This window comes from Thamnophis elegans, chromosome 2, assembly GCF_009769535.1.
Source record: "Thamnophis elegans isolate rThaEle1 chromosome 2, rThaEle1.pri, whole genome shotgun sequence".
Classification (NCBI taxonomy): domain Eukaryota; kingdom Metazoa; phylum Chordata; class Lepidosauria; order Squamata; family Colubridae; genus Thamnophis; species Thamnophis elegans.
In genome coordinates, this window is record NC_045542.1 from 149413206 (window position 1) to 149427744 (window position 14539).

Below are 14539 nucleotides of genomic sequence, written 5' to 3' on the forward strand. Positions count from 1 at the left end.
TTATTCAGTTCTGACAGGATGGTGGGGGAATGGAAGGATTTATGCTCCTTGCAGACAGCTGGTCATTTGCATCCTTTTAGAGGGTCGTTGAAGCACTTGGAGGTTTATCTGTGTCCTCAAAGTCACCTGAGTGGTGCTCCTGGTTCCTGTAATCTGCAATGTTGTCCTCTGGAAATCCATTCCTACTCCCACCCCATTCCAAGCAGAGGTGGTATGCTGCCGGTTCACACCAGTTCAGGCAAGCCGGTAGTGGCAGCGGCACGAGGCTCCACCCACCCACCCAGACATCATCAAGGACCTTCTGCGCATGCACAAACACACGCAGAAGGTTCTGCGCATACCCAGACATGCACGTTCCCGCTATCAAACCAGTAGTGAAGAAAATAGGATGCCATTACTGATTCCAAGGTTGTTCAACCCAAATTGTTTAGTTAGTTGCCACCTGAAAAAGCACCTTGGGGACTTTGACTTGCTAGTTGAGATTTACAAGAATAGAAGTCCAACTATTTGGACAGCAAAAAAATTAAAAGCACTTGAGGAAGTGGCTTTGTTCAGACCTACAGCCGGTTCCTGTACCCGTTTTTGAGGGTGCAATCTTCTAAGCACATAAGCCTCATGTCACATGCCAATGCTGTTCATCTGTGATTCATCTGTGATTCATCTGTGCATTCTAGCCAGCAGTGGGCTTACAACCCCTTTCCAGAAGCTACAGAGCAAAGGCGAAGTGGTGCAATGGTAGACTTCATAGTGTTGAGTCCTAGGAACTTTCATCCTAGAAAGGAGAGTCTATCCACCCTACAACAAATACTTTAGTGGCCTGTTGCAAAGAAGGACCACAGAAGATCAGCAACAAATTTTACAAGGTGTTTTTTGTCCACATCCACCTAACTTGGGTGATTTTCACAAGTCAGGAAACATTGCTCAACTGGGGAGGAGGAGAAGGGAATTTCCATCTGATGCACCCTTGTCTCTCGCGGTCTGGAGGCAACATTCTGTAAAAAGAAGAACAATCTCTGACTTTCTTCAACACCTAGTGAGCAGAAGAACCAGGCAGTTGAGCTCCAGCCTTGTCTATTTTCATAGTTGCAACTTGATAAATTAGATTATATGTATCAGATTAATGCTGAGTCTGTAGATCAACAAAAGCTTACCCATCTCCCACAGAACCTTAGCTTGGCTCTTGATTCAGTCTTTTTATTTTCTCCAGTCTAGTTGGATTATAAAAAGAGCTGTGGGGGGCGCAGTGGTTAGAATGCAGTACTGCAGGCTAATTCTGTTGACTGCCAGCTACCAGCAGTTCGATTCTGACTGGCTCAAGGTTAACTTAACCTTCCAGCCTTCCGAGGTCGGTAAAATGAGGACCCACGTTGTTGGGGACAATAGGCTGACTCTGTAAACCCCTTAGAGAGGGCTGTAAAGCACTGTGAAGCGGTATATAAGTCTAAGTACTATTGCTATACTAGATCATACTTCCATTTAGATCCTGCAATAAAAGGTTGCCTGCCTAACAATGCTGGGACGGGGCGGGAAACCCCAAAAACATTATAGTTGTGGTCCATGAGTATCACATCAACATCTGCCTGCCTTGAGGCTGCACAAGGATGTCACAGATGCTGCCTCTCTATTGTACCCAGGAAGCATCAGTTTCTTGGACCTAAGGCCACATGCCGGCTTTTCACTAAGATGTTGGGGGATTTTCTCTCCCCAAAATGCATAGAGCAGGATAGATAAATATCTAGATGGGAATCTATTTCCTTGGTAATTACGTTCATTAAAAGAGGGAACAAACAAATCATTATCTCTTTAAGACAAGTCCCTTTCTTAGGAATCTCTGTAAGAGTAGGGTGAGAAAGTCAAGATCGCAATTCCAATAGCATGACTGCAATCACCATCTTATTTCTTTTAACCCTTTCTGGAGATATCCCTCTAAAGCAGAGGGTCTCCATCCGTGGCAACTTAAAGCCTGGCAGACTTCAACTCCCAGAATTCCCCAGCCGGCTGTTGCCAAGGTTGGAGACCAGAGGTGGGTTCCTACCAGTTCGCACCAGTTCGGTAGAACCGGTTCGTCAAATCTACCAAACCGGTTAGAAGAGGTTCCACCAGTGGACCCGGAAAGCAGGCGACACCTACAGAAGAGGTTCCAAAATTAACACACAGACACACACAGACTCACACAGAGAGAAAAAGCGAAAGAAAGGAAGAAAGAAATAAAGAAAAAAAGAAAGAAAAAGTGAGAGATGAAAGAAAAAAAAAGAAAAAGGGACAGAGAGACAAAAGGAAGGAAAGAGAGAGAGAGAAAAAAGAGAGAGAGAGAGAAAGAGAGAGAGAGAACATGGTCGGCAAGCCACTCCCACAAAGGAGGCCACACCCACAGAGGAGGTTCGAAAAAAATTTTTGTCAGAGATCTCCTGCTCTAAAGACAGGTACAATCATCTCAAAGAGATTTCCTATCAACAGAGCAGGGAAGTTTATCTAACATTTTTCCAGGAATCTGTGCTTACTCCATCTTGTGGAAATCCACGTCCTTCATTTTCTTGATCTTGCAATGACAAGGGATTTGATAAGGTAGAAAGGCATCTGTTGTTGAGCCGTGGACTTCAGTAACTCTCCCATCTCCGGAGAGATACAATCATCGAGATGGGGATGAGATCTAGAACCTCCCCCTCTCTACAAACCCCCCACAGATCTAGACTGAAAGATGGCCTGGCGTGGTTGAATTTCAAGATTCAGACTGTACTCTGGTATATATAAGAGAGGAGCCTTGAAGGATTTCATGGCAGAGTGAAGTTAGCATTGCTTGGGTATCACCCAGGAAGGAAATCTAAGATCTGCTCAAGCAAATATCGGTAATCCTCAATTTACAACTGGTTCTTTAATGACCATTCAAAGTTATGATGTAACTTGAAAAAGTTACTTATGAATTGTCCTCCGAGTTATGACTGCCTTACCGCCCTCACAGTGACAGAAACATATTTCGGGTGCTTGGCAACCAGCTCACATCTACAACTGGTTTTAGCATCCAATGGCCACATGATCACATTTCGCAACATTTTTTTTGCCATTTCCTAGTCCAAAAAAATGCAATGGATAAGCTGGATTCAAACTTATGATCACATGATCCATTTAATCATCATGTGATTTGCTTAATGACCACGGTGACTCACTTAACATCTGTCATAAAAAAACCACCCATAAAATCGAGCTTGGTTACTTGAGTACAACAAATAACAACCAAAATTTCAGGCCCAATAGTGGCCAAAGTCAAGGATTACCCATCCTGCAAATGTTGAAAATCCAGACGCTGAACGATAGGTGGTCCTCAACTTATAACCACAATTAAATCCAAACTTTCTGTTGCTAAGCGAGCTGTTAAGTGAGTTTTGCCCCATTTTATAACTTTCCGTGTCCCAGTTGTTAAGCGAATCACTGCAGTTGTTGAGTTAGTAACAGGGTTGCTAATTACATCTGGATTCCCCAGTGACTTTGCTTGTCAGAAGGTTGCAAAAGGTGATCACATGACCCCAGGATGCTGTGACTGTCATCAATATGAACTAGAATTGCCAAGCATCCAAATTCCAATCAGGTGACCGTGGGGATGCTGCAATAGTCAAGAGTGTGAAAAATGGTCATTGGTCACATTTTCAGTACTTCAAATGGTCATTAAATGAAATGTTGTAAATTGAGGACTACCTGTATTGTCTTTCCCCCAAGGAAAGAGCATATCAAGCAGAGGTGGTATTCAGCCAGTTCTGACCGGTTCTAGCAAACCAGTAGTGGAAATTTTGAGTAGTTCGGAGAACCGGCAAATACCACCTCTGGCTGGCCCCGCCCCTATCTATTCTCTGCCTCCCGAGTCCCAGCTGGTCAGAGTCCCAGCTGATTGGCTGGGTCTTCTTCTGTTGCCCTGCACAGGAGATCAGAGCTGGAAAGCAGGTTAGTGGGGTGGGGAGGGAATTGGGATTTTACAGTATCCTTCCCCCAGGAGTGGGGAGGATATTGAGATTTTACAGTATTCTTCCCCTGGAGTAGGGTGGAAATGGAATTTTTACAGTATCCTTGCCTTGGAGAGGGGAGGGAATAGGGATTTTGCAGTATTCTTCTGCTGCCATACCCACCAAGCCAAGCCCACAGAACTGATAGTAAAAAAAATTTGGATCCCACCACTGATATCAAGGTCATCTTTAACTCTCCATTCAGCAAACTGGACAAGCAATATGACGGAGGGCTGGAGGAGAAACACAATACATAGCCATTTACCTCTGCTATGATGAATCCGAGGAGACAGAGAATCAGGCCAGCTAAGCTCAGTCGGATGATATTGGTCACCGTATAGTCTCTGCCAAATTCCGCCTTTACCAAAGGGACTGGAGCTGCTACAAGAGACATTGGACAGGATCACCGCCATGATTTCCTCAGGAAGAAGCAAGAGGAAAGAATCCTATCAACTCCCAAGGTTGTCATAGTGAGAGAAGGAGGGGGAGTGCATTCCACTCATACTGTCGACTGAAGTTGGATCTCAGATTACTGCAGCAGGCTTGGGAGGGCTGCATCTCATAGGGGAATGTGATTTATGACACAGACTGAGGGGAGGGAAGGAACTGGGGTAAAGTGCAGCCATAAATCAAACAAAGCTTAGATCTGATTGTGAAAAGATCTTGCCTATGATGCTCCTAATAAATGATTAGTTTTGTATTGAAACTTGACTCGATACTCATAAATCAATTAGGGCATTATTAGGAAACCTTACACTTCCATTTCCGAGTGTCTCAAGCTGCAGAGCTGGCCAACAACCAGCAGCTGGGAATAGCAAGGAAGCCAAGCTCAGTGAAATATGAGTATGAACTTCCTGCCGTGAGAAGAATGGCTAGATAAAGGAACTGCCTCAGGGGTGGGTTGCTCCCGGCATTACTGCCGGTTCGATATGTGCAAAAAATTTGCTATGTGCAAATTTGCACAAAATGGGTCTGTGCATGTACAAAAATTTTAAAAAACAAAAATAAATAAATGTGTGCAATTACAATTGTTCTGTGCATGCACAGAACTGAAAATTAAGATGGCAGAACTGGTTTGGGGGAGTGGCAGACCTGGGTCACTGCAAGTTCCAGCAACCCAGGCCACCAAACCACTACCGGTTTGGCTGAACCAGTCCGAACCAGTCCAAACCAGTAGGAACCCACCTCTGAACTGCTTGCTTCAAGAGGTGGCTGGCTCCGCTTAGTAAGAAACATAATCATCAAATTATAGAAGTGGAAGGGACCTTGGAAGTTTCTAGTCTGAATTCTGCCCAAGTCCACAGTCCTTATATCATTATGAAGTCTTAATACCACTTTATAATGTCTTGGTAAGACCACACTTTGAATATTGCATCCAGATTTGGTTGCCGCACTATAAAAAGAGATGTTGAGACTCTAGAAAGAGTGTAGAGAAGAGGAAGAAAGATGATTAGGGGACTGGAGACTAAAACATATTGTAAGGTCTTGCCTCTCCAATCTTCCCAAGAAAGTAGGACTCTGAAACTGAAACTGCAAAAGGAGCTTTATTATTGGAAGGTTTGTGATAACAAGAAATCTAGGCATGAACTGAAGCTTATCACTTAAAACCAGCCATTTAAGCAATGCTAACCAAACCTCTCCCACACTACATCATTGCAGGGTAACAGAAACAGAGACTAACACAGTAGTGCAAAAAATAGAAACGTCATATAGAGATTAGCACAGTAATACGGGAAACAGAAACAGAAACTGGAAACAGGAACTTCATATACAGACCACTCCATTCCTTCCCCTCTTCCTCCCACCAAAATGCCAATGTTCCTGTAGAAATATCTGGGACCTGATACATATGAAGAACGGTTGATGGAAATGGACATGTCTCTAGTGAAAAATGTCTAAGGGCAACATGATAGCAGTATTCCGATATTTGAAGGGCTGCCACAAAGAAGAGGGGATCAACCTATTCTCCAATGCACCTGAAGGCAGGACAGGAAGGAATGGATGGAAACTAATCAAGGAGAGGACCAACTTAGAACTAAGGAGAAATTTCCTGACAGAACAATAAACCAGTGGAACAGCTTGCCTCCAGAAATTGTGGGTGCTCCATCACTGGAGGTTTTCTAAGAAGAGATTGGACAACCATTTGTCTGAAATGATATAGGGTTTCCTTCTTGAGCAAGGGTTGAACTAGAAAACTTCCAAGGTCCCTTCCAACTCCATTATTCTGTTCTGTTCTATTCTTGTGGATAAATGAATATCGAATCTTTTCTTTGTTATTCAATCAAGATCAACAATTCAATTGATTGACATGAAACAGGCAGAGTTATCTGATGCTGAAACAGCATCGTACGATTCAAGATTTGGAAGGAGAAAGTCCGTGCCAATATGTCTTCTTCTAAAGTCAGACAAATATTGTGAGCTGGTTGTCCAGCACCCATAATATGATGACATCACTGTGGGGTGGTAAGGGAAAAAGAGAAGATTAAGCTATTGCACATTTAATAGTTATGCAATGAGGGAATTTCCTCCAACGTGGCTGGTGTGGTAACCTATTCCTGTTGAATTAGCGCATGCACTCATTATCCGGGGAGGTCTTATTGTCAGGGAAACAGGGTAAAATGTCACAAGTTTCAACACAGAAATGTGGGGACATTACTAAACATAATTTCTAATTCAGTTTGCATCTTCCAAACTATGCATTTGGAAATTTTCCAGTTCAGTTTGTATCTTGCATACTTCCAAAACTCCATATCTATACACAGTGCTTGATTATAAGATGTGGTGGCGCAGTGGTTAGAATGCAGTACTGTAGGCTAATTCTGCTGACTGCCGGCTGACTGCAATTTGGCAGTTCAAATCTCACCAGGCTCAAGGTTGACTCAGCCTCCTGTCCTTCCAAGGTGGGTAAAATGAGGACCCAGATGGTTGGGATATGCTGACTCTGTAAACCACTTAGAGAGGGCTGTGAAGTGGTATACAAGTTATATTGCTATTGATGATTTTTTTATTAAATACCAGCAAGATCAACACAATTTACTGGTACAAATGGGAGAAGAGGCACGCCAAAACCGGGAGCGAGAAAACCATAAACACCAGGCAACAATATATATCAGTGTCTCTCAACTTCAGCAAATTTAACAGATGCTGACTTCGACTCTCAGAATATCCCAGCCAGCCATCTTGACTGCAGAATTCTGGGACTTTAAGTCCACACATGATAATGTTGCTGAGGTAGAAAAATACTGATTTACATTAACTGCATCTTTGTTTTTCTGTCTGTATCAAAAGGCTCAGAACTGTTCAGAGCCACTGGAAGCAATCTGGGGGATAATTAGCATTGACTGTTCCAAAGAGAGCAGCCTTTGCTTATTCCAGCTTTAGTCCATTTATATTACATAGCAGCAGCAGTACAGAGATGGAAAATAGGACCGCCACAGAGAGGAGGGGGTCAAGCTATTTTCCAAGGCATCCAAAGGCCAGACAAGGAATAATGGATGGAAGCTGATCAAGGAGAGATTCAACCTAGAAATAAGGAGGAATTTTCTGACAGTGAGAACAATCAACCAACAGAACAGCTTTGCCTTCGGAAGTTGTAAGAGCTTCATCACTGGAAGCTTTCAAGAAGAGACTGGGCTGCCATCTGTTAGAAATAGTATAGGCAGGGTCTCCTGCTTGGGTGGGGGGTTGGACTCAGTGGTGGGTTCCTACCGGTTCGGACTGGTTCAGCCGAACTGGTAGTGGTTTGGCGGCTTGGGTCACTGGAACTGGCAGCCACCCAGGCCTGCCATGCCCCCCAAACTGGTTCTCTGGGCAGCGCTGTAGGCACCACCATATTGTTCTTTGCTTCTGCACATGCGCAGATCGCCCACGAACAAACCGGCAGTAGTGACTGCCGGAACCCACTCCTGGTTGGACTAGATGACCAACAAAGTCCCTTCCAACTCTGCTAAATCTGTATACTGGAAAGCAGGTGATCCCTCTTTAGCATGTGATGGATAGAGATAATGTCTAAAAGCATGATTAAGTTTCATGTTCCAGTACCTGATAGTCATTTCCCCCTTCCACATTCCATTTAATTCCTGGTTTTCTTTTCTAATTATTTCCATCTCCCATACAAACCTGCTACATTTGTGCTTTTGCTAGAAGAGATCCCTCTTCTCTGATCATCAAAGGCAGCACCATTCAAGAGGGGATTGCTGGTTTCTGTTAAGATTTTTTTAAAAAAAGACGTTTTTTTTTTAATGCTAAGCACACCTCAGCCCTTTGAGGGTTCCTTCTGTTCACTTTCCCAAACAAGAAACACAATTGGAGGAACTAATTCTACTCTATTGTAAAGCTACATTAACAGAATCTTGGAAGTCTAAAAATGCAAATCACCCAGCTAGGGGAGGGGATGACCAGGCTGAGGAGTCAAATCAGTGGTGGGTTCCTACCGGTTTGGACCAGTAGTAATTTGGCGGCCTGGGTCGCTGGAAACGGCAGCAACCCAGGCCTGCCACGCCCCTGAACCAGTTCTCCCAGCGCCACTGTAAAGGCTGCCATCTTGCTTTTTGCTTCTGCACGTGCGCAGAGCAATTTTTATTGCATTTATGGTCAAATGTGCATGCGCACGGAGTACATGTCTAGCATTCATGCAAAATTGTGCATGCACCAAACCCGCAGTAATGCCAACAGCATCCCACCCTTGGGTCAAATGCGTCATCATTCCCAAGTCCCTTTGTGCCCACAAGAGATCTATGTCCAGCCCACCTTGAATTCCATTGGCTCCTATCTACCGCCAATTTGCTTTGATTTCCCAATTAAGAAAAATCCTCTCCCAAATCAGCTGCTTACTTCCTCATGAATAAAGCAGGGATGGGAGAGCCATGATCCATGAAGTCCATACATCTGAAAGTTGTCATATTTGAGGAACACTCGTATAGACTTCAGATCCCAGAATTCCACAGCCAGCATAACCATTGATGAGAAATCTGGGAGTTGAAGTCTACGCAGCTGAGCATGCCCAAGATTGGGAAACACTACTCTAGACAAAGTGCAACTTGGAAATATGGGCATTGCTGTCCAATCGGCAGGAGATTTGGCCATCATGACTTAGCTGTGAAGTGCTACTGTACATAGAAAACAGCTGCTTTGAGTGGACCTGAGAACTTCAATCCAGACAATGTGGGCTGGGAAATAAAATTAAGGACATTCCGTCTGCTTTTAATATTTTAATAGCCTCAGGAGATGTAAAGATTATTGAAAATGTTATTGAAAATGTATTCATCTTAAAGGTCTGGTGTAAGCCTTATAAACCAGATAAAGCAATAAAGTCAAAACAAAGAAATAACATTTAATGTCAATAAATAAAACTTAGGGTCCTCCCGTCAATTGTGTCCTGTGGGGAAGTCAAGATGGCCACAATTACACAACTCAGAACAAGAAGCAACACATGAAACTAATCAAGGAGAGAAGCAACCTAGGACTAAGGAGAAATTTCCTGACAGTTAGAACAATTAATCAGTGGAACAACTTGCCTCCAGAAGTTGTGGGTGCTCCAACACTGGAGGTTTTTAAGAATAGATTGGGTAACCATTTGCCTGAAATGGGATAGGGTTTCCTGCCTGAGCAGGGGGTTGGACTAGAAGATCTCCAAGGTCTCTTCCAACTCTGTTATTCTGTTACTCCTGCACAACTCTGATGCCATGAACAATTGTATTGCAGTTGACATCTCAACTTTCTTGACTTCTCCAGAGATGTCCTTCCCCGCGAGTACAGACCTATTTTCATTCTCTTACCATTGATCACAGTTAGGTTGATGTTGGCTGACACTCGGACCCCCAAGGCCAGCACCTTGATGTTATAAATTCCCGAATCTTCTACTCTGGCATCCCGCAGTATCAGCGAAGTGTCTTCGGAAGACCACTCTGCTCGGTGCCTGTATCTCTTTGCTTCCGCCACTGTGATCTCGCAAGCGTCCCACCACTGACGGGTACCATTGTCTGCCTGGCAGTTATCGGCTTTCACAATCAACACCAGCCACTGGCCGGGGATGAAACGCCATCGGATCTGGAAGTAGGCGGGCACCGAAGAAGAAAAATTCAACGAGACTGGAAGCAAGGCGCTCTTACCATGAGAGACGGAAACTGGGAATGAGGGTGTAGACAGCACAAGGCCTGCAGCAGGGCCTGGGGAGAAAAAGAACAGGAGAAGGTGTTAGCAGCGAGGTCTACAGAATACAGAATAAGAGAGAGAAGGGACTTTGGAGGTCTTCTAGTAAAACTCCATGCCTGAGCAGGAAACTCTATACCCATGATGGTGAACCCATGGCAAGGCAAAGGCAAAGGCAAAGGCAAAGGCAAAGGCAAAGGCAAAGGCAAAGGCAAAGGCAAAGGCAAAGGCAAAGGCAAAGGCAAAGGCAAAGGCAAAGGCAAAGGCAAAGGCAAGGCAAAGGCAAAGGCAAAGCAAAGCAACGCAAGGCAAGGCAAGGCAAGGCAAGGCAAGGCAAGGCAAGGCAAAGGCAAAGCAAAGCAAGGCAAGGCAAGGCAAGGCAAGGCAAGGCAAAGGCAAAGCAAAACAAAGTAAAGCAAGGCAAGGCAAAGCAAGGCAAGGCAAAGGCAAAGGCAAAGGCAAAGGCAAAGGCAAAGGCAAAGCAAGGCAAGGCAAGGCAAGGCAAGGCAAGGCAAGGCAAAGGCAAGGCAAAGCAAAGCAAAGCAAAGCAAAGCAAAGCAAAGGCAAGGCAAAGCAAGGCAAGGCAAAGGCAAAGGCAAAGGCAAAGGCAAAGGCAAAGGCAAAGGCAAGGCAAGGCAAGGCAAAGGCAAAGGCAAGGCAAAGGCAAAGCAAAGCAAAGCAAAGCAAGGCAAGGCAAAGGCAAAGCAAAACAAAGTAAAGCAAGGCAAGGCAAAGCAAGGCAAGGCAAAGGCAAAGGCAAAGGCAAAGGCAAAGGCAAAGGCAAAGGCAAAGCAAAGCAAAGCAAGGCAAGGCAAGGCAAGGCAAGGCAAAGGCAAGGCAAAGGCAAGGCAAAGCAAAGCAAAGCAAAGGCAAGGCAAAGCAAGGCAAGGCAAAGGCAAAGGCAAAGGCAAAGGCAAAGGCAAAGCAAGGCAAGGCAAGGCAAGGCAAGGCAAAGGCAAGGCAAAGGCAAGGCAAGGCAAGGCAAAACAAAGTAAAGCAAGGCAAGGCAAGGCAAAGCAAAGCAAAGGCAAAGGCAAAGGCAAAGGCAAAGGCAAAGGCAAAGGCAAAGGCAAGGCAAAGGCAAAGGCAAAGGCAAAGGCAAAGGCAAAGGCAAAGGCAAAGGCAACGGCAAAGGCAAAGGCAAAGGCAAAGGCAAAGGCAAAGGCAAAGGCAAAGCAAGGCAAGGCAAGGCAAGGCAAGGCAAAGGCAAGGCAAAGGCAAGGCAAAGCAAAGGCAAGGCAAAGCAAGGCAAGGCAAGGCAAGGCAAAGGCAAGGCAAAGGCAAGGCAAAGCAAAGCAAAGGCAAGGCAAAGCAAGGCAAGGCAAGGCAAGGCAAGGCAAAGGCAAAGGCAAGGCAAAGGCAAAGGCAAAGCAAAGCAAAGCAAAGCAAAGCAAAGCAAAGGCAAGGCAAAGCAAGGCAAGGCAAAGGCAAAGGCAAAGGCAAAGGCAAAGGCAAAGCAAGGCAAGGCAAGGCAAGGCAAGGCAAAGGCAAGGCAAAGGCAAGGGAAAACAAAGTAAAGCAAGGCAAGGCAAAGCAAAGGCAAAGGCAAAGGCAAAGGCAAAGGCAAAGGCAAAGGCAAAGGCAAAGAGTTTAGAGTTTTAGAGTTTTAGAGTTTTATTGGGATTTATATGCCGCCCTTTTCCCTGAGGGGACTCAGGGCGGCTTACAACCACAAGGGAGGGGGGTGCAGTGTCAAAAACAGAACAGTATGTGAACAAAGAAAAAATAGTAAAAACACAACTTTCATTCAGCAAAGGCAAAGGCAAAGGCAAAGGCAAAGGCAAAGGCAAAGGCAAAGGCAAAGGCAAAGGCAAAGGCAAAGGCAAAGGCAATGGCAAAGGCAAAGGCAAAGGCAAGGCAAAGCAAACACTTTGTTCTTTTATGAACAAAGTGTTGTCCCGATTTCCCCTTTAACATTTTCACATATACATAATACATTTTGCATTATATTTCCATTTTCAATTTTTGCCGTATTCTTTTCATATCTTCCAGTTTTTAATGTTTATTACATACATAAAACTGTGGGTTTTTTCCCCTTTAAAATAAACCAAATTCATCATCCCCTTTCCATCTATTTCCTACAAGTAACATGTCTCTTCAAATTCAGTTTTTTTATGTAGTAAACATTTAACATGATTACTTTGCACAGTTAAAGGTATTAATGTAACTCACGCCCATCCTAATTAGATCTATACCATTACCATGTTTAGAATGTTTCATTTCATTCTACTAACTGGAGCTCCATGTTGAAAAGCTTTGAGGTTTATTGAAACCAGCCCTTCTCTTTCGACGCTGCCAAAGAATTCCGCCCTCAGCATTGCTGCCATGCTGGGCTCTGTAGAACATGGGCAGCCTGAAGCCCCCATCTCAAGAAAAGGTTTTCTGTCTCTTTCCTGCTTAGCAAAGCAGCCCCTTTACTCACCCACCAGCATCAGGAGCAGCCACGGACTTGGCATCGCAGCCAAGAGTGTCTTCTCCTCTGCCTTTGGAGCACTTTCTCCTCTGCCCATCACTTTCCCTTGTCAGTTCATTTCACTTCCACCTTCCTCTGCTCCATTTTGAGGAAGTGTGCCAATGGAGCCAGACTTTTACCCTACGTCCTCCTGGCTCCAGCAAAATTCTGCCAGCTCGGCACAAATATAAAAACAACGGTTAAAGGCCTTTCCACAATGTGCAGTAGCCGGGGGGAGGAGGGGGATATTTGTCAACAACACACCCACCCTCCTTCCTGGAGCCCCCCCAGTTTATATCACTATCTGACTCCCACAGTACGTGGACCAAAGACTTTCCACAACTTCAGTCTCCTTCAGTCCTGGTCAACTCCTCCTCCTCTAGAGTGTCACAACATTCCCTGCTTTACAGATGGACCCAAAGGATTAAATCTACCCAGGGGTGGGGGGTCTAGCCAGTGTTACTGCCCATTCGCTCATGTGTGCATGCTGGATGGGTGATGCCTGCGCATACGCAGTTCAACAGAACTCCAAAACAAGATGGCAACAGTGACTTTGGCAACCGGGGAACTGTTTGGAGGCATGGCCAGCCTCGGTCGCTGCCAGTTCTGTGACCCAGGCTGGCATACCAATACCGGTTTGGCCGAACCGGGCCAAACTGTCAGCAACCCACCTCTGGTGTAGATATGAACTATTCCATTTCATGGAGTTCATTGTAAATCAGGGATATCCAGAGCAGGAGGTACAAGAAGTCAAGAGGAAGACATATCCATGCAATGGAAGCCCCACCCCTTTTGCGTACATTGTGATGCACATAAAAGGGGCAGGGCTTGTGGAGTTGGGACTTCTTTGAGCCTCCTTGTGAATCCCTCCCCAGTGTAATTAGGTTCTACTGAGAAATTGGGATTTGGGATTTGATGAAATCCCGAACAACTTCTTCTAAAAGTTAAACCAAAGTTACAAATTAGATGCATTTTTTAAAAAAAAAAAACCTTAAATGCCATCCTATGTAACCCCAGCGAAACACTTTCTGCCATCCATAAATCATATAGTGAATTCTGGGTGGCTATTTCAGATCTTGGCCTCCGAAAGGAGAAACTCCAGGTTCATTTCTCCTCTGTTAAGCATGAAGCTGTTCCTTGAAAGGAGGAGGAAAATTGGTTTAGGTGTGTTTAAATTGTGACATCTCCATTCACTTCCACCCTGCAGCTGACCAGCTGGCACTTTGCACAGAACATCAGGGCTTTGGGTGCATCCAGCGTTCTCTCCCCTTTTAAAAGCTGATGCCAGAGGCCTTGGGGGTTCTGGGAAGGAGAAATAGGTGACTAATGAAGTCCTGGCTTCATACCAGGGGTGGGCTGGTAGGGGGTTGCTCAGGTTTGGGTGATCCTCTAGCTTAAGGTGACCAGACGTCCCAATTTCAGTGAGACAATCACGCTTTATAACAATTTGTCCCGTGTCCCGGGCCATTTTTAAAAAGTCCCAATTTTCTGGCTTCATGTTGAAATCCCAGTGGATTTGCTTAAGAAATCCTAACTGGGGCAAGACAAAAGACACCCTGTCTAACCTCTCTCTCTCTGTCTCAGTACTTTCATTGAAGATATAATTAAAACATTAAAGCAAGAAAACGGACCCCCCCACGCCCCTTTTACCTCATTTTATAAGAAAAAATGACCAAGTACCATAGAGCTCCAGGAAACATGTGGCTAGAGGGGCCGCGAGTGTTACTTCCTGGATTTTCCAGAGGGGAGGGGCACAGAGGTTGGAGGTCTGGCAAAGATGGTGGGAAAGTTTCTTTGAAAAATATTTCCCTGACTAATTTCACCATTTCAATTTGCTCAATTCTTTGTGTTAACATCTACATCATTCTGGGTACACTTGGAGTGCAAGCCTGCTGGTAAGTGAGCTGGGTTTTTTTTCTTTTATTTTTTAATGTATTTTAAAATA

General features: G+C 44.8%; 2 protein-coding genes across 4 annotated transcripts in view; one reads left to right on the forward strand and one right to left on the reverse strand.

Annotated features, from left to right (window-relative positions):
* LOC116503304 (zinc-binding protein A33-like) overlaps nucleotides 1–14539 on the forward strand; it is a 902198-nt gene that overhangs the window by 116495 nt on the left and 771164 nt on the right. The gene's annotated exons all lie outside the window — the stretch shown is intronic.
* On the reverse strand, nucleotides 843–12646 carry LOC116503314. Of its 3 annotated transcripts, none has more exons than XM_032209646.1 (5): nucleotides 12565–12646; nucleotides 9770–10159; nucleotides 8112–8195; nucleotides 4258–4373; nucleotides 843–992 (listed from the first exon to the last, which is right to left on the reverse strand). In XM_032209646.1, the coding sequence occupies exons 1-5, from the start codon at nucleotides 12596–12598 to the stop codon at nucleotides 885–887; spliced, it is 732 nt and encodes a 243-aa protein (XP_032065537.1). In that variant the 5' UTR covers nucleotides 12599–12646; the 3' UTR covers nucleotides 843–884. The 3 variants fall into 3 exon arrangements, with proteins under 3 accessions (XP_032065537.1, XP_032065539.1, XP_032065538.1); XM_032209648.1 differs by having other exon boundaries at nucleotides 9770–10040; nucleotides 12569–12644; XM_032209647.1 differs by lacking the exon at nucleotides 8112–8195.